At 38.2% G+C, this 26,912-nt stretch overlaps 2 protein-coding genes across 2 annotated transcripts in view; both read right to left on the bottom strand.

Annotated features, from left to right (window-relative positions):
• Positions 1 to 2,244: 2,244 nt before the first annotated feature.
• On the bottom strand, positions 2,245 to 4,328 carry LOC306864119 (C3a anaphylatoxin chemotactic receptor-like). Its single transcript, XM_079407837.1, has one exon. It carries the CDS (start codon positions 4,292 to 4,294, stop codon positions 3,254 to 3,256), a length of 1,041 nt encoding a protein of 346 aa, XP_079263963.1. The 5' UTR covers positions 4,295 to 4,328; the 3' UTR covers positions 2,245 to 3,253.
• Positions 4,329 to 5,995: 1,667 nt separating this feature from the next.
• The window catches only part of LOC306864205 (adenomatous polyposis coli protein-like), a 42,545-nt gene continuing 21,628 nt past the window's right edge, over positions 5,996 to 26,912 (bottom strand). The window contains exons 4-17 of the mRNA XM_079408030.1: positions 23,108 to 23,192; positions 20,781 to 20,964; positions 19,987 to 20,095; positions 19,785 to 19,898; positions 19,599 to 19,682; positions 17,785 to 17,865; positions 16,054 to 16,152; positions 15,569 to 15,947; positions 14,419 to 14,514; positions 14,164 to 14,303; positions 14,000 to 14,077; positions 13,744 to 13,860; positions 13,443 to 13,657; positions 5,996 to 13,355 (exon numbers count right to left, since the gene is read on the bottom strand). Coding sequence (XP_079264156.1) covers positions 6,989 to 13,355; positions 13,443 to 13,657; positions 13,744 to 13,860; positions 14,000 to 14,077; positions 14,164 to 14,303; positions 14,419 to 14,514; positions 15,569 to 15,947; positions 16,054 to 16,152; positions 17,785 to 17,865; positions 19,599 to 19,682; positions 19,785 to 19,898; positions 19,987 to 20,095; positions 20,781 to 20,964; positions 23,108 to 23,192 — 8,148 coding nt within the window. The 3' untranslated portion in view covers positions 5,996 to 6,988. The remainder of the gene's footprint in view (positions 13,356 to 13,442; positions 13,658 to 13,743; positions 13,861 to 13,999; positions 14,078 to 14,163; positions 14,304 to 14,418; positions 14,515 to 15,568; positions 15,948 to 16,053; positions 16,153 to 17,784; positions 17,866 to 19,598; positions 19,683 to 19,784; positions 19,899 to 19,986; positions 20,096 to 20,780; positions 20,965 to 23,107; positions 23,193 to 26,912) is intronic.

Below are 26,912 nucleotides of genomic sequence, written 5' to 3'. Positions count from 1 at the left end.
GAAAGGAAACGAGGATGCACAAATAAGAATTGAGAAGCACCCCAAGTTCGCAGAGTCTGGACTTCCGTCCTTTCGAGTTTGGACTTGCCAAGTTCGACTCAGAAGAACGAACTCTCGAGGACGGGAGGACGAACTGAATTCTGGGTTATGGCCCGTATCAAGTCCGCACAAGTCACCTCTCGATGCATCCTCGGTAAAAGGGGCGGATCAAGAACACATCCGGGGATTTGAACTGGACTTGGCTAGATGTGAACTTTGAATTGGAACAGTACTTGGGCAGCGACTGATGACGTTTCACAAGTCCACAAGAACACAAGTACAGACAAGTATGCATATTGAGAAACGGTCTGGTCTCAAACGTTCCATGTTGACTAACCTGACACACTTACCTTTTGTCTACTTACCAGTTGCTCCAGTGTTGTGTTCCTATCTCTGTCCTCCACCGTCTCCACCGTTACCTCCGGATCCCCTGGAAAAGGAAAAAGGACATTCACACTCAGATAAGCCCCTAGAGACATTCCCAATTCCCCGCCTGCTTACCTGGACATTCTGCTCATCTCATTCCCCTCTGGTACTACTCAATAAACCTGTTGATTGTATTGCACTTACCTCTGTGATCTGCTGACAAAAATAGCATGTAATTTACTAGAGGTTCTGACAAAATGTCAGTTGTTTCAGTCTATTTATATATTTATTTATTTTAATTATTTATTGCAAAATCCACTCCTTCTGTGGATAATATTATTCATTATGATCCTTATTCCTTACTCAAGCAGCAGAAGTTAAGTGACAGTGTGCAAATATTACTGGACCATTTTGGAGTGAACTAAATATGCAAGTTTTACATATGTCACTTGACACAGGTCGTTCATACTTTGCCGGGCCGTTTAAAAAAATAATAAGAAAAATTGGGGCATAAATTAAGCGTATACCCACTTCTCCAGGATCCACCACTGGTCCTTCGTGCACTTCGGCGGCATGGCCTTCCAAGTCTGTGCACTTCGAAGTGTGCACACTTACCTTTGGGACATAAATGTGTGACATCAGTTCCTTGTTATTCGAACGCTCTTGAGGTAGGCTACTCTGAATCAAAGCAATATAGAAATCCTGGCCAGGACGCGTCCGGGAAAAATTGCACGTATGGTCACCCTAATCTAACACAATTTTATTAAATCCTTTATATAGCCTATATTATGCATTTATGAGCTCATATTAGCTTAACTGAAAAGCTGGTGCTTTTACACTGCAGGACCATTTAAATGAACTAGAGACTGAAAAATTGTGATTACAGTGAATTTAAAAGAAATGGTGACCAGTTGCAGGTTTATTATAACACATTGTGAATCAACTAAACTATTACTGCTGAGAGCGCAGTGACACCCTCCTATGTAGCAAAAAGAGGAACATGTTTAAAGTGGATTTCTTCTAAAACAGAGTCAGCAAAACACGCATTCTAAAAACGAACTGCTTATTTTTCAACTTCTGATCTTTTAAGGTCACATGTCGAATGAAGTGACGAAAACTAGGCTACTTATCGTTTGGTGAATGGTGAAATTCAAAGCTCTAAATCCAAAATGTCGTCATATGGAGTTCTTTTTGTTTTGTAAAACAGATAATTAGTCAACGTAAGACTGTTTTCACGACTTTTGTGCATTTACTCGTAAACGCCGTGTCAAAGTCTTTCACAATTTTGCTTTTACGCTTAACAGGAATGGCGCGAATTCCTTAGGTGAGGCACAAAATAAATAAATGACATAATTAACAACAACAATAAATTAGGTTACCTATATGCGCAGAGGGAAAAAAAAAAGGGGAAAAAAAAGAATAATTCAGATTTTCCCTTACGGAAATTAACTAGTTTTACTACAAATAAAACCCAAATGACATTTGTTGTAGTTAAACCGCATGGTAACCACAAATTAATGCATTTCCTACAACAACCATAGTTTAACCATGGTACTGTCGTTATACAAATGGCAATCAATCAACAAAAACCATGGTTAATTTTCACAAGGATCATTTAAGCTCAATTCAAGCTTCACTTTATTGTAAAAGAAACTAGGTTCCATATTAAACAACAGACTTTAAAGTGAAAGTAGGCCTTTTATTTAAGAAATGAGAGACGATGTAAAGTCAATCTGTCATTTTCACCAAATACCAAAATGATAACTCTGCTTACAAATAAACTAACAAAATGAAATGACATAAAATATGATTTGGGTTTAATAGTTTTATTATGTGGGAACAGAGAGTGTGGAGTGATATATGAGAGACATTTGAAAGGCTGTGTAGGAAAATAAAACATTTGACTGAGACAATAATCAGTTATAGTATACAGTTTGGCCTTGTTAAATATTTGACCAAAGAATGACACCACAGACTAATCAAAATCAAGTATTCCATAAAGCCCAAATATATTACTGAATACATTTTTTGTCCAAATTAAATGTCATTTACAATTTTTAATGATCATGAAACAACAGTAAAATGAAAACAATATTATAGCAAAACTATAAAATTATTTAAGAAAATGTCAAACAGTAAAATATTAAAATTGACATTAAACACACTCAGCAACATATAGCATTAATAGCTATTCTTAGCAGTACAGTATGTAGTCTATTTTATTCATGTATTATATAATATATATATATACATAATATATTCATGTACATTTTATTTTGGCCTGAAGACCACATCCCATTAAAAGACACACCATTAACTTCCTTAAAACATACAGCATCTGCCTAAAAATAGCATCAGTATTAAAGACTGCAATCTGCTTTTGAGCTTTCGGTGCACAAGAAACTGCTTTGTCATGAACTAGTTCACAAAACCCCTGTTAATTCTAATAAAAATCGGTACAAAATGCAACAACAAAATGAGCATTGCTTAATGCTTAGGAATGACTTATGGTAACATAAAACAACATCATATCTATGTTTTACTGCAGAAGTTTTAGAACAGATCATTTTAGTTTCAAAACTTCCTGACAATGAAGAAACCAGAATGGACACTTCCTATTGAAAAGTGCTAAAGTAAGCTGATTTGCATATCTTAAGTTTCAGTTTTTAAAATAAATATTTCTGTCAAGATTCAGTTCACAAGAGAATTTGGACTAGAAAATTACTCTGAGAATAATGCAAAATAAAATAAAATATTAAAGCAAGTGGAACAAGTCTTGTGTGTATAAGTGCATAGGTTTGGTATAGAAAAATGACCTGAACTCAGTATAAATGAGTTGATATCTTCACTACACTGAGTGGATATGTTGTGACTGTGTGGATCGTGAAGCTTGTGTTCCCTCCTCAGAGAAAGCTCTTTCAAAAACACGTCTTAGAGAAAGTTTAACCTTACTTTTGAAATCCTGCCCCATGAAAACATACAGAATAGGGTTCAGACAGCTGTTGACATACGCCAAGGAAACGGCCCACTGATCCACTACGAAAGCCACAGAGAAACTTGATTTATCTCCATACATGACTATCAAATCTACTATGTGATACGGCAACCAGCAGAGAAAAAAGGCCACGATCACAGCTAACATGATGCGAAACGCTCGTCCAGAGCGAAAATGACTCCTGCCTAACTTGCATGCGATGAATCCATAGCATGTTGTGATGCATATGAGAGGAACCAAAAAACCAAACGCAAATCTGATGACGCTTAACCTTCCGGATGTTGCACGGTTGGAATCACCTTCTTCATCAGCATGAAAAGTGCAAAGTGTGATGTTAAACTCCTCATTAGTGTAAGTTTGTCTTAATGACATAAAGGGCAAACTGAGCGCCAAAGCCAAGACCCAGGCCGCTGCACAGGACAGTCGCGCAAGCAACAAATTACGATGATTTTGAGCCCAAACCGGTGTGATGACCAGAGCAAACCGATCCAGACTAATCAAGTTCAGTGTGAAAACGCTGGCAAACATGTTGATGACAATAACAGAGGGGAGAATCTTGCACATGACGGATCCATACGGCCAGTGATGCTCAAGGATGATCTCCGCCACACTGAACGGTATGGAAAGGCAGCACAGGAGGTCTGCAGTTGCTAGATTGAGAAACCATATTGTATTAACAGACCTCTTCATCTTCATTCCAGCGATGTACACAACAAACATGTTTCCAGGAACTCCGAGGAGAAACGTCAGGCAGTAGACGACCAGAGAAAGTGTCCTCATGGACTCTTTCACCTCTGGAGACACAGGATCTATCTCACTTTCATTAAAACACCATGGACAGTCATATCCACTTGAGGATTCATTGAAGTAATCGTCTGTAAACGTCTGGTTCATTTTGCTCGAGTTGCTGCTCTCCAAAGCACTCTGTTTATCCTGTAAATACAGTACTATCAGTGTCATTCAATTAATTTGGCAGATGCCTTTATCCTTTTTATGAGGAAAATAAGCATCAAAATGCAATATTCTTAAACTATACTTTTTTAAAATTTAATTTAATATTTAAATTTATCTGCTATGCAGTTACGTAAGTTAATGTTCACATGGTTTGAATCGCACTTGAGGTTTACAGGTCGGATATAAATGTCTTGTACTCACCTCACCAGCTGCTCTGTACTAACTGGCGATACTTACCCCGTTTGCCACTTCAAGGCGAAACCACAGGAAATAAGAGGAAGTCCTACTGATCTGATGAAAACACTACAAAGAACTTTTAGGGTGATTGCATGAATACATTTACTTTTGTACAAAATATAATTTTCAGTATTCAGTCTAGAATGCTGTTCTTGTAGCACAAACTGAAGGAATTCTTTCTAAGAAAACTTTGAATCATGCAATCTCTCACATTCTGTGAGACCACAACTGGAGAAGCATAAAGAAGCTTTGTTTTACTTGGTACAAGTGCAAAAGTAACATGACCGGTGCTTATTTGCCTGCTTATCATTGCTGTGAAAAAAGGCTGTCACCACCATACAGCGCTCAAATGAACTGTGTACTAAATGTACTTTATTCCATGGTCTGTCTGAATACTCAATTCTGATTGGCTGGCAGGTGTTGATTAAATTCGTTTAACTGCACAGATAGTTCCAGGTCAGTTTAATCACCGTTCCATATTAATGCGCTGCACACACACACGGACAGAGAGAGAGAAAGAGAGGCTTCCCCGCGATTTTTATTACTAAAATAAAAGATAGATACCAGATCGCTACATTCCCCAGCAACCAGGTGATAAAATCTTCAAATAAATGTGGTCTTACCGCACTATTTAATCTCTGTCTGATTTGAATCGGGCAGAATGCTAGCGCTAACGAGTATGGAATTATTTTTGTGTCTTTATTATTCAAACAAAAATTCTGTATTTGAGAGCAAAACTAATTATTTTGTAATTAAAAAATAAAAGTTTGCAAAAAAAGTCTTCTTAAGGTTCAAAATTAAAGTAATTGAAAACAAAATAATTTGCAGTGCGTGTAAATCTTAAAAAAAAATATATTTTTCTTTGTGCACTTCAAAAACTTTTCATCACTAATCCACAAATGTTGCTCTCTTTCCTGCCTTCTTTTTTTGCGGGTCTAAAACGTTTGTTTGCGAGTTGAAAAGTTTTGCTTGCGAGTGAAGCTGTGTGTCAGTGGGCGGTCTCTATGCACCAGGATGAAAGGCCCTTTTCTATTGGCCACTCTCGATTGAAGTGACAGGTTGACCACGCCCACTACGCTTTCCCGCCACTGACGCCAGTCTGACAGAAGAGCGAGCTTCTAGCAGCAATGGCCAGCAACCGCTCCTTTACTGGGTAAGTTAACTAATTTAACATCTTAAATTCAGTGACTAGTGAACTGAATTATTCTCTCTTCTCATGCTCCCCCACCTAAATACATAACATTAGCTAAGCCTGTCTGTAGTTGGTGATGGCCAATAGAAAAGGGCCTTTCATCCTGGTGCGTAGACCCCCCCCCCCCCCCAGATTAACAAATGCGTAAAATTCACAAGAGGTCTATAATAAACGATCAGGCCATAGTCACAAAAATGATACAATTTGAGTAATTTAATATTTTTTATTGGAAATATTTTGTAAACATTGATTTGCCCACTTTATTGCATGAAAAAAAAAAAAAAAAACTCAAATAAAATGTGATTATTTACACCATGGTTTTGGCAAAACAGTTGAATCTAATTATGTGCTTAAGTACTAAATAAAAAGGGAAGCAAATGAGCTTTTAAAAAGGTACCAACACCAAAACCTACAGGAATAATTTAATTATCAAACATTACTTCAGTCCTTCCAAGACTATTGTTTCATTGAAAAGACACCCGCCTCATCTGGCAACAACTATACACAAACAGCAGAGCAATGGAACTGTTTTTTTTAATATAATCTATTTCAACCGTCAACATCATTCAACAGTTTTGAGGATTATTTCTTGCTTTCAAAAGCACACACACACACAAGTGTAAAATGTTACACTACAGCTATCAGTACAGGTCATATGTCCACAGAAATGTTTCTCTTTAGGAAATACTATACCACTGAATCGGTTCATGCAAGGAGAAAATTCATTATGTAACATACAATATGCAACAGTAAGAATGAGTTTAACATTTGAATTAATACAGGTTTACAGTTTGTTCTAAAAAAAAAAAAAACAACGAAACTGCATTAGTATTGAGTTCCACCAGAAGTTGAACAGCATCCCAAATGGTCCACCATTAGTCAATATTCTTGTCAAGTCAAGGTAAATACAGGAATCTGTTGTGTGGTTAAATTAAATATATACATAATCAAATCTGTACAGTACAAATTGTCAAACATCTTCGCCTCCCTACTGCTGCCTCTCTGGATTTGAAACCAACATTAGCTTAAACAGCAATCAACCAGCAAGAATAAGTTTCTTAATACAGGGTGCAACAAGAAGTTCTAAGAAAGTGGCCTCCACAGAGGTTTCTCCACAAAAACACAAAGCAAATTATAAACAAGGCCAGAGTCTGTAATGAGTGTTTTCTGGCTGTTGCCAAAAAGGTTTATGAGCAAGTCCAAACTTAGACAGAAGTGACAATGTAAGACCCACTTTCAGTCGTGTCTCCTTTAGCGTCTCTATTTTTTGCATTGCTTGTAACAGGTGTTGGGATCTGGGATGGTCTTGGAGTTGTGCCATCGGCACTACTCTTTCTGGGGCTTGGTGTGTAATTAAAAGGACTTACCCTAGCAGCCAGAGCACCACTAGGGGAGCTGTGTTTGCTGGAGTTAGTTGAGCTAAACGGTGTGCGTTCAGCAACTGGGAATTCATGGACCTCTGAGCCAATGTTTGGGTTACTTGGAGCAGGCTTGATATCGGGGACTTTTTTATCAAGAGACTCGCTACTCCGGAGTAAATTCAGATTTATTTCTGAACTCAGGTGGCCCATAGCTGCATTCTCACTTGCTAGTGGCTGTTTTGAGTGTGATTCGCTTGAGTCCCTGTCACAAGGCAGCCCTTTGCATGACTGACTGTCGATAACGGGAGGCGTGTTTGCTGTGGGTGATTTACTAGACCTTGGATTGTTTATGGGACAGTCTTCAATTCTCACCCAGACATCTTCTGTCTTGGACATAGCAGCACCCAATGAATGAGCAGCATCACCAGTTGGATCTGGTAAGTCTAAGGTCATAGAGGGTGCATATGAGCTTTCGCTGTCTTTCATTTTCCTCCATGTTCCTTTGCGTTCCAGGCCCCCCTCTTTGCCTGGTTTTTGAGGAGGATTAGCGGGTTGCCGCTCATCCTCGCTTCTACCCTTTTCACTGGACTCAGACGAAGCAGAAAGAATGGAAGAGCTGCTGCCGGTTCTTTTCCAAGTGCCTACTCTTGGGAGAGATGATGAATGTTTGCTGTGCTCCCTTTTCCATGTCCCCGTCCTGTTGATTGGGAGCCTGGAAGGGCTTTCTGAATGGGATCGGGAGATGTCATGCCTTCGGAGTGACTTAGAATCACCATTCTCTGCAGTGTTCTGACCATGAGGAGATTTTCTCCAACCACTTCCCTGGTAGGGTAGACTAAGTGACATATCTGGTAAGGATGGACTAGATACTGGAGTCTGTGACTGGCTAGTAGATGAAGCAGACAAGGACTCGAAAGATGCAGACTCCTCTAATTTCCTTTTTAATGTTGGACTAGGGGCTTCTTTGATAAATGTTGACTGACGAACAAGTCCAGGCTTCTCGGACCGGTCAGACTCACTCCCACTGGATTTGGTAGATGACACTCTGGATAATTCTGCCTTCTTTGAAGGACCTGAGGCTCCGCACTGGCTTAGACTTTTCGAGGCAGATTCACTTCTAGGAATTCCACTGGTACTTCTCGGCAAACCACTCTGCTTCGTTGGTGTTTGCTGGCCTAGTTGCCTCCCTGGAGAAGTGTAAGCCATGCGTCCGGATCCCGAAGATTTTGTTGAAGCAGCACTGGGGGAGGCAGTGCGAGGCAGCTGAGATAATTTGTTGGATGGGCTCAAACCATTCCTACCAGGTGAAACTGAGGCACGACCAGGGGACTGCATGGGCCTTGTTAGAGATTGCTGAACTGGTCTAGAAGGTGTGGAGTCTCTAGACCCAGATCGAGAGGAACCTTTACTTGACCCTCCTTGAGATGATGCTGGATCCCTGGCAGGACTAGGTTCAGAACATGCTGGGATTTTCATGGTTCTTGGAGAGTTTCCAGGACCAGGTGCTTGGGATGGTGGTTTTGACATTTGGCCACGTGGAGGGGGTTTTTTCGGTACCGGACTGGTGCTTGGAGAGCTGCTCCTCACACCAGGAACATGAATCATTGTTCTCCCTCTGGAGATCACAGGAGCTTGAGCTTGTCTGTGCTGAGAGGACATGCTTTCAAGACTGGTTCGGGGCTTTCCTGTGATTAGACTTTTGTACACTTTCTTTCCTCCTTTCAGGCTCTTAGTTTCTTCCTCTTTCTTTTTGGACTCTAAAGTGCTTTTCTCACCAGGTTTTAGTATTCTTGGGCCTTTATTTGTAGCAGGCTTATTGTCCTCCTGATTTAAAGGAAGGTGGAAGGGTGATCCAATGGAAATGCCCGATTTGAGAGACAGAATAGAGTCTGAATCAGAGGAACCTTGTCTGGAGAGACTCGCTGCAGCCTGATGAAGACTGCTAACTATAGAATTGGCACCCTCTTGAATGGCTTTCCAATCAAATGATTCAGAGTCTGGTGATAAGGCTTGCTCTGAAACAGGGCTATGTGTGTCTGTGAGATCTAATATAAGATCTGGGTCCTCTGCTAAAATTCCATCAGCCAACATGCTCTTTTCTTCCTTAACCCCTGTTTCCTCAGTCTTACTTCTTGGTGGCTGTTTCTTTTTCTTTGGCATTGCAGAACTGATGCATTCTTGGAGAAGGTCATCTTCAGAATCAATACTGAGAGAGCTAAGGGAACTATTTCTAGAGAAGCACACAGGGGTGTCCTCAACGTGAAAGGCCTTTGGTGCATAACCAGAGACTCGTGGCCTGGGCACTTCCATCTGATTTGCATCGTCTTTGTGTGAGCAATCTTTGTTGTTGTTTTCTTGGTCAATGTCACTTAATGAGCTAAGGGATGAGTTTCTTGAAAAACATACAGGTGTGTCTTCAATGGAAAACTTCTGCTTCTCATCGCACACTGCAACTGTATTTTCTTTGGGTGCTTGTGGAAAACCTCCTGGTTTTTGAAGGGGTTTTGTTGGAGCCGTCTGAAATGCCAATACTCTGTTGGTGTTTACTGGCTGTTCTACACTGCACTTCAAAGGGTTAACTTTTCTTTGCTCTTTATCTTTTCGCAGCTCAGCTTTTTCTTTAGACAAGTCAAGATCATCATCCTCAAAGTCAAGCGAACTCAGTGAATCATTGCGAGAGAAGCAATAAGGTGTGCCCTCAATTGGTGTGTAATGATGCGGAGAATCAAAGGCAAACCCAGGACGCGTTTTCACCTCGGTATTAGCAGGCTTATCAGCAAACTCTCGTGTGACAACTTTGGGCTCTTGCTTTTTTGTTTCTTTGTTTTTATCTTTATATGATGCAGCTTCTGACAAGCTATTAGGAGCCTCTGGCCGTTTGAGCATCCTTGCTCTGTACTCACTGCTTTGTGGCATAGGTTTTACGGGAGAAGTTGGCTTTTTCTTTTCCAAGTCTTGCTGAACTAGGTTGCCAGTGGCGGTGGATGGATGCTGAGCCTGTTCAGGCATCTTCTGCACTCTAAATGGCTTGTGAATTTTGCCTTTGGGCATTGCCGAATTGATACACTCTGCAAGAATATCGTCCCCTTCGTTCTCAGCCAGGGCAGACTGCATGGGAGGTGATAAACCTGTATCTTTAGCCTCTGCACTTTTCCCCTCTGGCAGAGTGTCTCGTCTTTGACCAGATGTTTCTACATGGGGAGCGGAACTTTCAATACCCGCCAACTCATTCGGGGGTGAATCAATTGTGAGGTCACTGAGAGACGTTGCTGTGGAAAAGTTAATGGGTGTTCCCTCCACACAGTACACCCGGGGCATGTCCTCACAGTGTGTGAGGGCAACATGCTTCTGCTGCTGTCCTCGGTTCTGTGGTGGCAACAATTTATAAACCGGGAGCTGACTTGGCTTGCGAGCCATTGGTGGTGGTATTCTAGAGGTGCTTGAGGGCGATTGCTTTTTCGGTTTTCTTGATGATTTTGTTGGCATTGCTGAGTTAATACAAGCCTCTAGAATCTCTATGTCATCATCATCATCCGAGTCATCCAAGATGTCTTTTCCAGGTTCAGTTGTTGATGGTGGTTTCTCTTGTACCTTGGGTTCTTGAATGTCTTCTTTCTCAAGCTCTATTTCATTACAATGGTCATCCTCATGAACTGGGGGCATTATCTTCAGCTCAACATCTTTCTGAATAAAGGGCTCATCTAAACTTAGTGCACTAAGACTCGAAGCACAAGAGAAGCCATCTGGAGTACTTTCTGTGGCAAAATGTAAAAGAGTATCATTATCTGGTAAAACCTGTACTTTCTGTACAGCAGCACTTACAACTGTATGTCTTGGAGCCAAATCACGTTTTTCAGAATGGGGTGGCACAGTAACTTTTTGTTTCACTGACGTGGATCGTGGTGGTGGAGGTGGTGGTGTCTTGCTGCGACTTGGCGGCATTGTTTGCCCTGGGCTATCAGGCAGATCACTCGGACTGATAATCCCACTTACCATCCCACTGCATGGCTCACTTTGCACAGAACTTGCAATGGAATGACTCTCAAAACTGTCAAGGGAGCTGACAGACGTGCATCTGCTGAACATGAGTGGAGTCTCTTGTACATAATGTTCAGGGGGACTTTTGGGTGTCTGGGCACCACTTTTGGATGGTGACTTGGCACCTGATGAAAATTCCACAGTTTTGTGATGTCTGGAAGCATCTCCATGTCCCAAGTGATGACGTGGAGGCTTGATGCGAACATAATGGCCTGATGATTGGTTCTCAGATGTGCGTTGGTCAGATGCAATGTTACTACTGGATTCTTTTTCTGATATAGGTAGAGTTGGGTAGTTATTGGCCGAGTTGACATTACGCTTGCAGCTCTCCATTTCATCTTCCTCTGAGGACAATGACGATAAAGAGCTACCACGTGAGAAACAAATGGGCGTGTCCTCCACACAATACGTCTGTAATGTTTCTTGATTTATTGTGGGAGCCTTGCATGCTGAGTTCTTCTGAACTGCTCTCGTTGGTCCTGCTCTGCTTTGAGCAGACGAAGGATGGAGCTGCTTTTGCCTACCCTGGTTCTTTAAAGATGCCACAGAGGAGGAACTATCTTGGCTTAAATGGTCTTTGACAGAACCTTGGTTAGAAGATGGCTTTGAATGACTAAACATGGCCTTTTTGGAGGACGCCTCAGAGTACTTCAAACTGTAATCAATAGGCTGTTCTACATGATGATCCTCCTTGTATTTCATGCTGTAGTTTGGAGTTTGCTCATCAAGCTGCTCTTCTTCTGAGTAACGCTCGCTGTAGTTTGTTGGTTTGTCGTCGGCATAATCATCAACAGTGCAGATAGTCTGAGAGATCTTTTTGTTAAGTCCATGACTTGAACCACTGTTAATTTGTTCATTTGAGCCCCTTGACCTAAATCCAGGCAGGTCCTGTTGAACAAACCGGGGCTGGTACTTTTTTAGTTTATCTTCTCCATCACTGCTGGCTTCAGTGTACATGGGGTATCCTGGGCTTTGCGATCTCTGTGGTTTCTGATCTGGCCGTTTCATTTCATCATCAAGGAGCTTAGGCCTTGCCCATCTTTCATTCTGGCTTGGGCTTTGTCGACCTGAGTTGAGCTGTTCATCAGAATACTTTAAACTGTAGTTAATAGGTGTATCCAGATCTCCATTGTCATCTTCCATGTGATTCGCATTGTGTATTTTATGGGCAAGATCTGCAGGATATTTTCTGTAGACACAGCATTTGCCTTCATCATCTTCTGAATAGGAATCCACTGAGGGCTTCATTTGACCTCTCTTTCCATAGCCATCAGTGCTGTTCACACTGTTCAGACTGTCATTAGAAGCTCTGTACTCCAGTTTGGGCATTGGGCACGGTCTGCCCGAAGGGTCAGTTTTGCTGTAGCTGTACATATTTTGGTGACCATGAACAGCAGTTTGGCGTCGGATCATGTCGTCTTGCACAGCGTGAGGGTCTGGTGTGGATCCTGTGGTTCTATCATCCATACTTAAGTGCATGCTCTGCACTTCCTCCATAACTACTGCAATTTGAGCTGCAGTCGTGGGAATCTGCATCATTCGCTTGGCAGCCTCCGCATCAGAATGGAAGCCCCTTCGCTCTCGATCTAGACTTCGGTCCCTCTCAGCGCGGACGCTTTCTCCATTTCCTCTGTTGTCTCGCGATGATGGGCTTGAGAGAACTGGGGTGTTCATATAAGGTGATCGAACACCAACTCCATTGGGGTTATAGCCATCTGATCGACAGACACCATCATAATCGCTGTAGACGTTATGCTTATGTCTTGGCTTGACCCGATGGGAGGCTTTCGGGCTCAAGTTGTCAATGTTATCGAAGGTTTCAGAGAGGTGCTGTGCATCTAGTTCTTCAATTAGTGCTTTCTGTTTCCTTACATGCAGAGACGGTAGACTGGATCCAGGAGACATGATGTTGGCATCCTTATACTTGGCAGGCCGATTCGCCATGAGGTTTCTCAAAGCAGCGGCACTTCCCATAGCTATCATCTTGTGCTTGGAGTGAATGAGGTTCTTCAGCATGCTGACTGCTCCCATATCCCATAATGCCTCTTGATCTTTTGCATTCCGAGCAGAGAGGTTCCACAGCGTCCCACAGGCATTGCTCACTATCGTCAGACTGTGTGATTTAAGGTGCTGAAGAAGAGTCTGAAGACAGCTGTTTTCCCTTAATATTTGTCTGAAATAAAAAGAGGAAAAGGTTTGTTGCCACATGGACATATTAAAAATTTGTGAGCGTTTGCAGCTTTTATAAAGCATACTCTACCTGTGCTCCTCATTTGTGGCAATTAGGCTTGACACGTTTCTCAAGATGCCACCACCACTTTCTATTATGGCAAGGGTGTTAGTTTGGCTTCTGTATGTTAGAGTGCTCACTAAAAATGCCAAAGCTCCAGGAACAGTACAGATATCAGCTTTGTTTTCAGTGCAATGTGCTGATAAGTTCCAAAGGGCACTCAAGACACTTTTTAATGTGGATTCCTGTAAGATAAGACCACTTCCTTAAAGACTGAACGGTTTGTTTGCATTGATACAGAAATTATTAAAGAGTTTCAGAGACTCCTCACCTTCTGAACCTCTAAGGCACACTCCATCAGGGCTCTAACACTGCCAACTTCTCGCAAGATCTTCTTACTGTTCACATCAGCTCGCCATGAGAGGTTCCTCAAAACACTGGCAATTACCTAAAGCAGTATACAGCTTCTTAGTACACTAACGTGAGATTAATGTCTTTCCTTTTGGTGGCGAGCATGACTATGCATATACTATTGTTCAATTATTTAAATATTCAAATAAATGACATGAATTTCCAAACAATTATACCTGTTGTAGGTCCTCACTCTCTGACTTTAGTTGAGCTACCATGGCCCTCATGCAACCTTTCATTGAGCAAAGTGTAGCCTGCGTGCAAAACCAGAAAGTAATTAAATGCAATAAAAAACACTAAATGGAAATGATGAGCGGCAATGATAAGAGAAATAACGCACCTTGTTGGCTACATCACCAAAGGTTAGATTAGTTAGAGCCATTCCAGCATATCGTCTTAGTGTAACACTGTAGTGATCATTGGTAAGACCGTAAATCTCACAGTCTACCTGCAGCAGCTCCCCAATTGCCTGAAGACCACCTGCATAAACAATGCATTGAAATATTCAGCCAATGAAATTTACATTTCAGGTTTTTCAATGTCTAACAAGAACAAACAGAAGGACAAGTTTCATTTATAATTTTGAAAAACCTACCAAGCTCATTCATCGCGTGCCTGTGCTCTTCATCAAAGGAAAGTTTCATGAGAACACAAACCGCTGGGCAAATCTGATGCTCGACTGGTGAAGGCACTGCAGTGGAGGCAAAAGTATGTTAATGAGGTTGTACAGCTCCACATATATTAATTATGCGTCAACCCACTTAGAAGTTATTATTATTGAGTCATCCATTAAGCTCCTTCCCATTAGAGCATTTCATGTGAATCACATTTATAAATTAATACAATTTTAGTAGTATATGGGATAGAATAAAAAAGCATTGCATTTACTACAGCAATATATTAGAGACATAAAGGCCAGTATATTGCTGTGGTTGACATTTAAATGGATAATGCATATGCATCAGATTCACTGCCTGATTTATGTTGATATACACATAACAGGGTTGTTATGTACTAAAAATGACTATAGACTAAAACTTAAATATTATTTTTAAATATCACATTGTTAACTAAAATAAAGCTGAAATAGAATAAAACATTATATGAAAAATGCAACTAACTGAAATAAGTTTAAGTACTAAAATTACTAAAACTAAAATCAAAAAATTAATTATTAAATATAAATACTATATAAATAAATAAATATAAACTAGTAAAAAATAGTGACAAAATCATAAAATTAATAAAACTAAAACTGCAAATATAAAAATAAAACATTTAAAATATGAAAAATAAATTAAATCTAAAAAATATTAAAATAAATAAAAAAATAAAAATGCCAAAAACACAAATCAAAAATAAAATGAAAACTATTTAAAATAGGTAACATATAATATTTAATAAATATAATATTTAAAATCTAAAAAAGATAACAGAAAATATTAATAAATACTATATGAACTTTAAATGACAGCTAAATGTGCACAAACATTGCTGAAATTAAAAGAACACTTATTTACCATATATTTACAAAAAATTAAGGGGAAAAAAACTAAATACAAACAATTATCCATTTAAAACACTGTCGGTGAATTTGAAGCCAACACAAGGATGAAAAAACACTTCTATTAATCCACACAGTAACTACAACTAAAAATAATGGTACCGCAAGGATACCATGTCATGTCCCACTGCGCTATTCCTGACACCTAACATACATCAGTGCGAGATATATTGGGTCTCACTTGGGTTCTTGTCCTGGTCCACGCCACGCTCATGGCTTTCCTGCCACTCCCAGCAGGTCTCACAGTACGCTCTGATCTGCTCCAGCAGGTGGAGCACCCGGATCTCCCGTCGGCCGCGCTTGTCATCAGGCTGCGAGTGGATAATGTTATGCAGGGCGGCGCTGGCCCTCGCCCGGGCCTCTTTGCTGCCCCGGGAATTTCCAAGCAACACGGAGTCCTTGTCATTGCCGTGGAGGAGCTGGATGAGCAGCGGTAGGCAGCCGGACTGACGCATGGCGATGCAGCTGTCCTGAGAGCTCGACATGGCCAGGAGGGTGCGAGACATATCGTCTTTATCATGGGTGCCCAGCATGGACAGCAGCGAGTACACCATTTCCACCTAAGCATATGCAGACTTGATTAAACTGATGCATGCTGTTTGATGCATGATGCTTTCAATCGTCACAGCAAGTTATTTTAGCACTGAGAATCTAGCACTAGTTAACCTTAGTGCCCAAATGGCTGGTCAGTCGGCGTGGAACGGAGTAACTTCCAGCACTGCTTATCTCACTGGTGGCATCATGATCGACCCGAGAACTTGAGCCCTGACAGACAAAAACATACAAGGCAGATTCAAACAATGTTCTCAATAAAAAATAAACACGCAGGTCTTCAGCAAACCTAACCAAGCACCTTTTAAAATTACAATAGTAAAATCTATTTATTTTTCTGTTGTATTTATGATATACCCTACAAAAAGTCAATAGGTCAATATGCGAAAATGTATATTTAAATGTACATTTAAATATTTATATTTAAATTGATACATTTTATTTACATTCACAAACACTAAACATGCAGGTCTTCAACAAACCTAATTAAACACCTTTTAAAGTCACAATAGTAAAATCTTATTTACATTTACACTGCATATTAATCACCCTAATAAAGTACACTGTTTACATCAAACACATCTTCAGGATATCCATGATGTAGTCTACTGAATGTAGATAGTATGCATAGGTAAATATTTGAATATTTATCATTTTAATACATTTATATTTAAATTTATAAATTGTATTAACATTTCTCAGTTTAAAAATAAATGTATAAATTCAAATAAAATTAATGCATTTAAATAAAATATATTTAATTATATTATTATTATTTAAAATTATATGTTGCATTTATAAATTTATATTTAATTATAATTTATTTTATGAATTGTTTAGAATTACTTTTTTTTTTTTTCTTGGAATATTGTATGATAAGGTAAGTGAACGGGTCGTGTTTTATTACATCACTGAACTTGTATTATAATAAAAAGACCTTTCAATCATCAATAGCATTGTATATATTTTACACCCTACAAAATGTGATTGCTTACATCAAACAGCATCTTCAACATGTCCACAATACAGTGTTTTGAATGCAGGGACTATGCATAGGTAAATATGTGAATATTTATATTTAAATTTAAATATAAAAATAAATAAATGCACATTTAGAAACTATTTATATTTATAAATGTAAAAATAAATTTCTAAAGGTAAATAACATTTATAAATTTAAATATTTAAATCATGATTATATAAAATTATATTATTATATATTTTAATTATATTTATTGTATTTATAAATATATATTTAAATGTATCCATTTATACTGAAATGTAACATTTTTTGCTTAGAATATTGTATGTTAAGGTAAGTACTGTGTTTTACTGAATTTGTATTATAATTATTTATACAAATAAAACAATTTAAAAACAAATTTTAAGAATTAAATTGCATAAAATACACTTTGCAAACACAAAAATGGGGGCAAGTCTCTTTGCTTAGCAAACAATGTATGGCTCCTGTGTCAGACTCGATCCCTGCACCTAATCCAGCGACATACCACTCGCACCATCTGTCTGAAAAATACCATGCAGCATTAATGCGAGTGAAACAGTATTGAGTACAAAAAACCCTCCTGTTTCTGCTTAGAATTTCAAAGTCCAACTAGGGCTCTATGATGAACAATAAAACCATTAGCATCTGCATTCAAATCATTATTATTCAAAGCACACCAAAGCTCTTGGCACAGACTGAAAGGCCTTTTTCAAAAAGGGCCTGAATCCTTGGCACCCACTGGCAGAAAAAAGGGCCACCGGAGGACACTTCTGTTCATGAGACCCATCAACAAAATGAGTCTAATTTAGTGGGAGACGATTGCAAATAGATACAGTGCTCACCTGTGAGCAGGCCACATTACCAGCACCAGCATCTCCTGCAGCGTGAGCTCCTTCAGTCTGCGTCACAGGGTCATGCTTGACCTGAAGATTCAATGAGGAGGAATGAGAAACAGCATGTTAAACTGAGCAAATCACACCTGCAATGCTCTGTAAGTTACTCTGTGCAAAACAAGGCAGGTGGACAGAGAGCCTCTCTGGCAATAGGGGACGGATAACCTGTGTAATCAGCTCTGTGAAGTGCGGATAATTCAGCGTATAGCGATAGTAAACGAGACTGAGTCTTCAGATACAGGACAGCAGCTGCAACAGCATCAGGCTCTTCCTGACCTACACCGCTTTCTCATTCAGCCGGCGGGATTACGGGAACAGAGGGGGAGGAAACGCAAAAGTGTCCGATAGGATTTATCAACTCTGAGCATGTCAGTGAACATGCATACAAAAACTATTTTACTATATAAAATACCTACACTTCCTGTAGCACAGTAGAGTATTGCACTAGCAATGGTCAGGCTTTTTAGCAATAAAAAGATGCAATACATAAAAGCAAGCATAGCTAGAAAAGCTCTGTGCATCCTCAAGCTAGATCATCACACTAAAAATTTTTTATGCTCAGTCACACAGAACACGACCCATTAGTACAGCAAGCTCATTCAATTAAACTTTTATGGCTTCAGTGTTTATGCACAGTTGCATTTTCTGTGCACCATTTCCGTTCGAAAAGCAGAACATTACAGACTGAAAGAAATGCAGCGAACACTGATGCTGAGATGGAAATTACAGCCTTTCTAAAGCAAACCAATTAAAGGCACAAGGAGGAACAAATGCTTGCACAATCTGACCACAAATTTCCATACTGACAAGAAGAAACTAGACTTCACAAAATGACTTTCACTTGTTCATGTGGACACAAATAAAGGACATAATACCAAGCTTTTGGGGAACCAACATGTAGAAGGAATAGTTTAATCCAAAAATGAACATTTGCTGAAAATCTTCTCATGCTCAGGCCATCCGAGATGTAGATGAGTTTATTTCTTCATCAGATTTTGAGAAATGTGTCATTCCATCATTTGCTCAGCAATGGATCCTCTGCAGTGAATGGGTGCCGTCAGAATGAGAGTCCAAACAGCTGATAAAAACAACACAATAATCCACACTACTCCAGTGCATCAATTAACATCTTAAAAAGAATCCATAAAGAAGTTTTTTAAACCGTTGATTCCTGCTAAAATAAAAGTCCATAATCCATAATATTGCTTCCTCCAGTGAAAAAGTGGTCTGGTCTGAATCAGGAGAGAAATCTGCACAGATCAAGCACCATTTACAAGCCAAAACAGCTCTAAACAAATACGTGGCTGGATTTTGATGTGAGAAACAACAGGAGATGGACATTTTCACTGGAGGAAGCGTTATTATGGATTAAAAAATGGTGTTTTAGCCAGAAGCAACGGTTTGAAGTTAAAAACATCTTGATGGATTTGTTTCAGCTTTCGTCTTCTCAAGATGTTAACTGATGGACTGGAGTGGTGTGGATTACTTGTGGATTATTGCTGTTTGGACTCTCATCCTGACGGCACCCATTCACTGCAGAGGGTCCATTGCTGAGCAAGTGATGCAATGCTACATTTCTCCAAATCTGATGAAGAACTCTTTGATTGCATGAGGGTGAGCCCGTTTTCAGTAAATTTTCATTTCTGGGTGAAATATTCCTTTACTTTATAAAACTTAGTACTAATTGCTTCTAATCTTGAGTCTAAAATTCAATCTCTCCCTCTAAATGCGACTTTATTACAGACAGCAGAATAATCCAGTACCTCCGTGTCAGCTGACTGGGTCTGTAAACGTGTCCGAATCCTCAGCATGTCTTTTTCTATCTGCTGTATCCGAACGACGCGGCCCTGAGGACAAGAGAGGAAAACTTCATCACTAAAGTCATGGTTTCACACTCTGAATTTAGAAGTTCCAGTTTCAAGTCTCTCAGTTTCAGCATCTCAGCCCACCTGCGCTCGTTTCTCCATGTCCTGACACGTGCCCAGCTGCTCCTCCATGGCGGCTCTGATCTGCCGGGCTTCGTATTCCAGCTGCCTGCGTGTCATATCGGTCTGCAGAGAAAACTACAACAGCAGAAGCAGCGTGAAGCTACAGAGATCATGAGGTTAGTAATGATGTACACTGAACACCACGTGTACTGCATATACTTACATTCTCAGTCAGCGGCAGACTGTCAATCCTTTTGGTGAGGTTTTGTAACTGAGCATAATACCAGTCTTTTTCCTTTTCCTCCTTCTCAAGTTCTGCCATCAACAAAGACCTAATAAAAGCAAAAATAATCATGTAAGATTTAAATTTTAGACTCTATAAATTTGTTAGAGATCAAAATGTAAACAGCAGTATAGGTTCCATAAGTTAAAAAAAACAAAAACAAACAAAAAACATAGAAAAACTTATTTTTATTGATAAATGTAGAAATCTGTTTATGTTTTTGAAAGAAGTCTCTTCTGCTCGCCAAGGCTTGAATTTTCGAATCTTTAAATTTCTTATAGATAAAAATGTAAATATTAGTTATATTGTTTATATATATATATATATTTATTTCAGTGCCGTCAAACGATTAATTGCGATTATTCGCATCCAAAATAAAAGTTTTTGTTTACATATTATATGCGCATGTACTGTGTATATTTATTATGTATATATAAATACAAAAACATGCATGTATATATTTAAGAAAAATGTTATATTTATATATTAAATATACTTTATATAATATAAATTATATGAATATAAATATAAACATGTAAATATTACTTAATAATGAAACACTTTTTTGCTTGTAATCAAACAAATGTACCAGTCACAAATTTTACCACGAAAATCTCACAGTAGCAAAACCCTCTAGGAGCTTTAGAAGAAACCTATAGTTAACCTGCTTAAAGAGATCTAATCGGCCATATGACCTGCCCATCTGATGCTCAGAATGATCCCTTCACGCTCACCGTTCCTTCTCTAGCTCCTCCAGGTACCCAGTGCTCTCTCGACCCCCGCCGGTCACCCCTCTCCTGGGGAAGGAGCTCATGGGGCTGGGGCTGCTGTCGGCCGAGTGGGTCGAACCGGAGCCCTGCAGAGATGCCTTGGACCTCAACTTCACGCCAGAGAAACTGCTGGGGTCAAGACTCATTTCTGCAGGACACAACGGAATATGACTATATCACTGTATGGCAACATGTAACATTTTCCGAAAAATCTGTTAAATTGCACAGCAAAATTGCGTTGCATTGGTGTATAAGACACATATTATAATTACATTTAGAAAAAAAAAAAAACTTAAAATACATGTAAATAAAACATTTACAAACATTATAAACATATGCTTCAGTTACTTGAACTCTAAGACAAATCCTTTTTGAAAATAATCATAACTAAAATGTAATAAAATTTCAAAAGATGCAATGTAATAAATTATTAATCGCATCCAAAATAAAAGTTTGTTTACATAATATATGAGTGTTTACGGTGTACATTTATTATGAATATATAAATACAAACACATACATGTATATATTTAAGAAAAATATGTTTATATATTAAATATAATTATATTTATGTATAATATAAAATATAATAATAATTATAAATAAATGTATATACTTTTATTTTGGAAGCGATTTATCGCGAGTAATCGTTTGACAGCACTAAAAAATATAAAAAATAAAACAATAGTACAAAAATGTTATTATATAAGTATTATAAATAAAAAATATATAATAATAAAAACACTATACAATACTTAAGAAAATATTAAATATGCATTTAAAAATGAAAATTAACGGTATTAAGAACAGGAATGAAAAATAAGTATGAAACAAATAAATTATAGTGACATTGATCATAAAGAATTGTAATTAGAGCAAAACTCAAACAACTGGCATGTGTGAAATGCACTATACAAATAGACTTGGGCTAACGTATTTCTCTCAGATCTGCAGGATTTGCATGCCTGATGTCAACTGCATTGCATAAGTTGCTTTGCAATATAAGTTGCAGCCCATTTTGATAAAAAGCTTGACTTATATTCTGGAAAATACAGTACATTAAAGAGCTTTTACATCATATTCAGTTCAGTGAGCTGCCTTGTTGTCTTCTGACTACACAGAAACCTTCTAAGGCAGAATCCGAAAAGAGATGAAGTGCCACAAGTGACCGATTTGGGACGCCTATGTAGGCAGCAACCACACAAATAGCACTTGATTCTGATAGGGTTTGACATTAACTTGTTGCTAAGCTAACGACAAGCATATGCCATGTATAAAAATACACAGCACAGCACACACAAACACTGGGTGAAAGTTGGATCAAAGCAAGTTATTATTTGAAACAGTTTGCTTTTGGAACGCACCTATATGATGTCTTAGACAAGACACTACAGGCAAACCAGTGTTTTTACATGCATTGGTCATGCATTTTTGTTCTGTCTGTTGACAGCATTCTTAATTTATGTGAAAAAAAAAACTAAGAAAAAAATATATTCCAAAATCCCCTCTGTAAAAACGTGTTAAAAAAAAAACGTCAACAAAATCAAACAAGAATTTTTCCAATGTTCAGATTTCTGATCTGGAAATGTACAGAAATTAGTGCATATTTAATTATATAATACATTATTTGGATATTTTTACATTTCAGAAAACCTGTAATACCTGTAAAATATATAAAAATAAATATAATATATAAATATATAATTAAAAATATGTAATAAATAATTGAATGTTATACACACACACACACATACATATATAACAAAATAATACATATAATTATACAAATAAAAATTGAAAAATACAATAAAAAAAATCATTATACAAAATTATATAAATAGAAAAATACAAAAAATAAAAATATATAATAAAATAAAATAAACTATAATATACTATAAAATAAAATGTATATTTAAATTTGAAACATGAAATTAAAATTATAATAAAACATTTATATTTGTGATCCCTTGGTAGTAAGATGTTTGACTTGGCAAATACCAATCAACCAATATTATAAAATATATAATGTAAGATAATTGAATTTTTAAAGGTCTAGTCTACTAATATTACAAAAGTGACTTTATGAGAAGAGAATAGGTTACAGCTAAAACAATTGATTTAAATGTAGTTAAAATCAACTGGGGAGAGGACAGTGATTATTTGAAATGGTTACCTTATTCGCATAAAATGCAATCTAGGTAGGCCGCTTACTAAGTTGTGTAATAGATCAAGATTATAATGTTAAAATATGCATTGCTCACATGAATACGGAATTAGTCGCCTGTCCTCACCTTTAAATCTTTCCAAAAAATCAATCTGACCCTGCGAATCTTTGGAGTCCTCTTCAATACTTCCTTGTAGCTGCTTCAAAACCTCCTGAAAGAGAAACAGACATTGTTCTTTTCTCGTTCAAACACTGAAAATACACTATTCTGTGTGTGTGGCAGAGCTTCAGAAGCCATCTTTAGATAATATAACATGATGCACAGAAGGAACCAGAAAAAAAGCATGAGAGATTTCCAACTCCCACCACATGTAAGAAGACTTCTTCAGCCTGTGGGTAAAACGGAGCTGATAAAGAGAAGAAAACTTCCATCAAAGTGCTTTGAAGACGTGCGTGTCAGAGACATAAACAGCTTTGAAGCTCTAAAGATGCACCTGCTGCTTCTTTAGTGCAGTGTCGGTGCGTGATCCGGCCATGATAACGCCTTGATTTCTCTCTGATTTCAGCTGAAGGGGTTTTTTAGATGTAGGCAAGAAAATCAGCGCTCGCTGCTCAACCAAAGTTCAGCGGCTCACATCATAAAACACAGTATTACACTGTCCTACAGAGCAAACGCAGCTAAGTATGGAGATTAAATGACTTTGAATTACTAGAATCTTACATAACTAGATTTTTGCTTTTTAAGAATAAGACAAGACATGAATTAATGAATCATTCACGTCTGGAGCACAACCACTGCATTAACTAACACCAAGTATTGACTTTAATATTTCAAGGGATAGTTCACCCACTCTCAGGCCATCCAATATGTAGGTGAATTTTTCCTCAGTAGAACAGTAAAGAAGTTTTTTAGTTGAAGTGGTGGTTCTTGCTGATTCGTAGAATGTAAGTCAATGGCTACCGGCACTCTGAGAGTCAAAATAAGCATATACAGGCAACACAAAATTAATACCCATGGCTCTTGGGGATATATTGAGGTCTTATGAAGCGAAATGATCATCTGTGCAAGAAACTGAATATTATTTACAACATTATTACCTGTAATCCAGAGCCTTAGGAAAAGATTCAAGATTCAAAGACTTTGTCATGTGCACAGTGAGGAAAAACTAGTTTCCTTGTACAATAAAACAAGATGTGCAAATTTTGTAAAAAATAAAAACACATACACATGCATACTGTGTTGCAGAAGTAAAAATACAGGCTATGTACATAGAAATGTAGACTGCGTGCATCTGTATGTGCGAGTGTGCAATAATGATTTATGTGCAAAACAATAGTATAGCCTGTAGCGAATTGAGTGCAACTACATAATAATAGCAGCTATAACTTTAACAATGTGCAAATTGAGATGAAGCTACTTGATAAGAAATAGCAGCAGTAACATTAACAAATGTGCAAACTGAGCTGTAGCATTTCAGTCCACCTATTCTATGAGAAATTCGATTTGTTTCTGTGAACTGATTCTTTCGGACAAATCATTTTAATGAACTGGTTCAAATAAACGATTCACAAGTTTGCTTACTCATTCAATGATGTAATGTATATGCAATTATATTACCAAAGCATCCATTAATGGTGTCAAACATGGATGTTTTACATGTCTAAAGCATATAAATTGAATAAACTCACTTTATCAGCTCACCTTTTACATAAACCATTGAAATCATAAAAACTTTAATTTCTCCCTTTCATTCAAGCTCTCAGTTCACACATGCTCATAACAGCAGCTCATCGGTCAAACAGTTTCAGTGACTGTTGGAGGAACTGGATTGATTTGTCTAGTTCACTAAAAATAATCGGTTCAAAAGAAAGATTCGTTTGTAAACCGGACGTTACTCCAGACTGTTTGCCTGAGGCTCTGGATTACAGGTAATAATGTTGTAAATAATGTTCGGTTTCTTGCACAGACCAATCGTTTCACTTCATAAAACCTCGATATATTTTCAGGAGCCACAGGGATTAATTTTGTTTTGTCTATATATGCTTTTTTTTTACTCTAAAAGTGTCGGAAGCCACTGACTTGCATTTTATGATTCATCAAGGACCAGTTTCAGCTAAAAATCGTCTTTATTGTTCTACTGAAGACAAGTCACCTACATCTTGGATGGCCTGAAGGGTGAGTAAACAGCAAATTTTTATTACCCATTTAATGTTAGAGGTTTAATCAAATTGCATAAATGATCGTCCACTAGAACTGTTTGAGTAACAGCACTTTAGCATCTCAAAGTCATCCTCAAGCATATATACCAGGACAATAACAGTAAAGGAAAAACATATCTGCAGAACTCACCGCTGAGGTTTTGTTAATAACCCAAACCCTCGATGATGCCAGTATGGTCCCAAAACCATATCAAACACCAGACATTCGCAGCGCTCATTTCATCCCTGCGAGTCCTCCAGCATGTTTGGAAGCCAAAAAAGCCCAAACAATGTGACTGCCTTTCAGGAAGCGGCTACCTCCCCCCTCATCCCATCCCGGAGACCCAAAGCCTCATGGAGAACACAGATGCTTCCCCATTCATTTCACAGGACCACCCTTTCCAAACGGCCCGGGGTCACCGTATCCACGGCCCACTGGAGGTGTCCAGAAGGGAAAGATCAGGCATGAGCTCTCCGTTTATCTTCCCTTATCCAGCAGAAAAGAACAACATTATTCTGGGTCTCAGAAGAGTCATCGGGTGTTTTCTCCCAAGTGTGCGTGACGTGACACTGAGACGTCTCAGGAAACAACAGCTTCATTATAGGGGAGGGGTTATATGATTACAGACTCCTTTACTACACTGTTAGTCAGAGAGAGAGTGAATCAAACGATGGCATGACAACGACATTATTCTCTTTGCTCGTTCAAGACGACATGAAATTGAATGACCTCTATTTATGGACTTATTGTGCTAGATTCTTTTCACAAAGTGATCCTGATAAAAAATATAATGCAATTTAAAAGCTTAAAATATAATAAAAATTTTAAATAACATAAGAAAACAAAATAAAATAATTATATTAATAAACAAATATAGAAATATTAATATAAAAATGAATAAAAATATTTAATAAAATAAGCATAAAACAAAATATGATTATAAACGTTTGAAAAAAACTGCTAAATATTAAATTATGCAAAAAATAAATTAAAAAGTAAAAAAAAAAAATACTAAGGATGGGTGACGATTTTCGAATATTCGATTAGTTGATTTATTCATAGAATATCGAATAAGTTGTGCGATTATTTGTCTAAATATTCCCCATGTTTTCGGTACTGATGCGGTGGTGACGCGTAAGCAGAGGTAAGCGTTGCCAATAACGCACCTAAAAGCTGTCAAAGACAACAGAAGAACACACTCTCTCATGCATACAATGCAGACTTGCAACTAAGAACGATGTCAAATAAGAGTTCAGTGTGGACCACAAATATCCCCGACAGGGTTAGAGGTGTGCAGAATCCGTACTGGGAAAGCCACTAAAGGGACATATGGTTAGCCGCATGCTAGCGATAGCCTGTTACATTACAGTACATGCAGTTTCACTTAACAGCAACAGAGTAGGACAATGGCGAAAGATTTGCAGATCCTGAGCACCACTGACAAACATCTAATCTTGTAAAATGTGTGATAAGCACTGCCGCTCCATAGTATAAACATGTGATCACTAATCTCCAAAGTGAAAGTAAATGGTCACGCGCACACGCATTCAAAAGCGTTTTCAATGCCCCGCAAATTAATAACGGCTCACTGACGCCCCGCAGTTAATATACAGTATAATTACCCAATGATATAATTGCGAGAGAAAGTATTGGAATATATTTTTTGAGCAGTTTAATACCTTATGAGCAGTTGATTTATGCTAATGTATGGACTACTATGTTAATAAGTGCT

The sequence above is a fragment of the Barbus barbus genome, assembly GCF_936440315.1.
Source record: "Barbus barbus genome assembly, chromosome: 45".
Lineage (NCBI taxonomy): Eukaryota > Metazoa > Chordata > Actinopteri > Cypriniformes > Cyprinidae > Barbus > Barbus barbus.
The sequence above is the reverse complement of the archived record's forward strand: the minus strand, read 5'-3'. Positions and strand labels throughout refer to the sequence as shown.

Bases quoted from the DNA above. Each gene is read 5' to 3' on its own strand.
- LOC306864119 (XM_079407837.1), bottom strand. From the start codon at position 4,294: ATGAACCAGACGTTTACAGACGATTACTTCAATGAATCCTCAAGTGGA.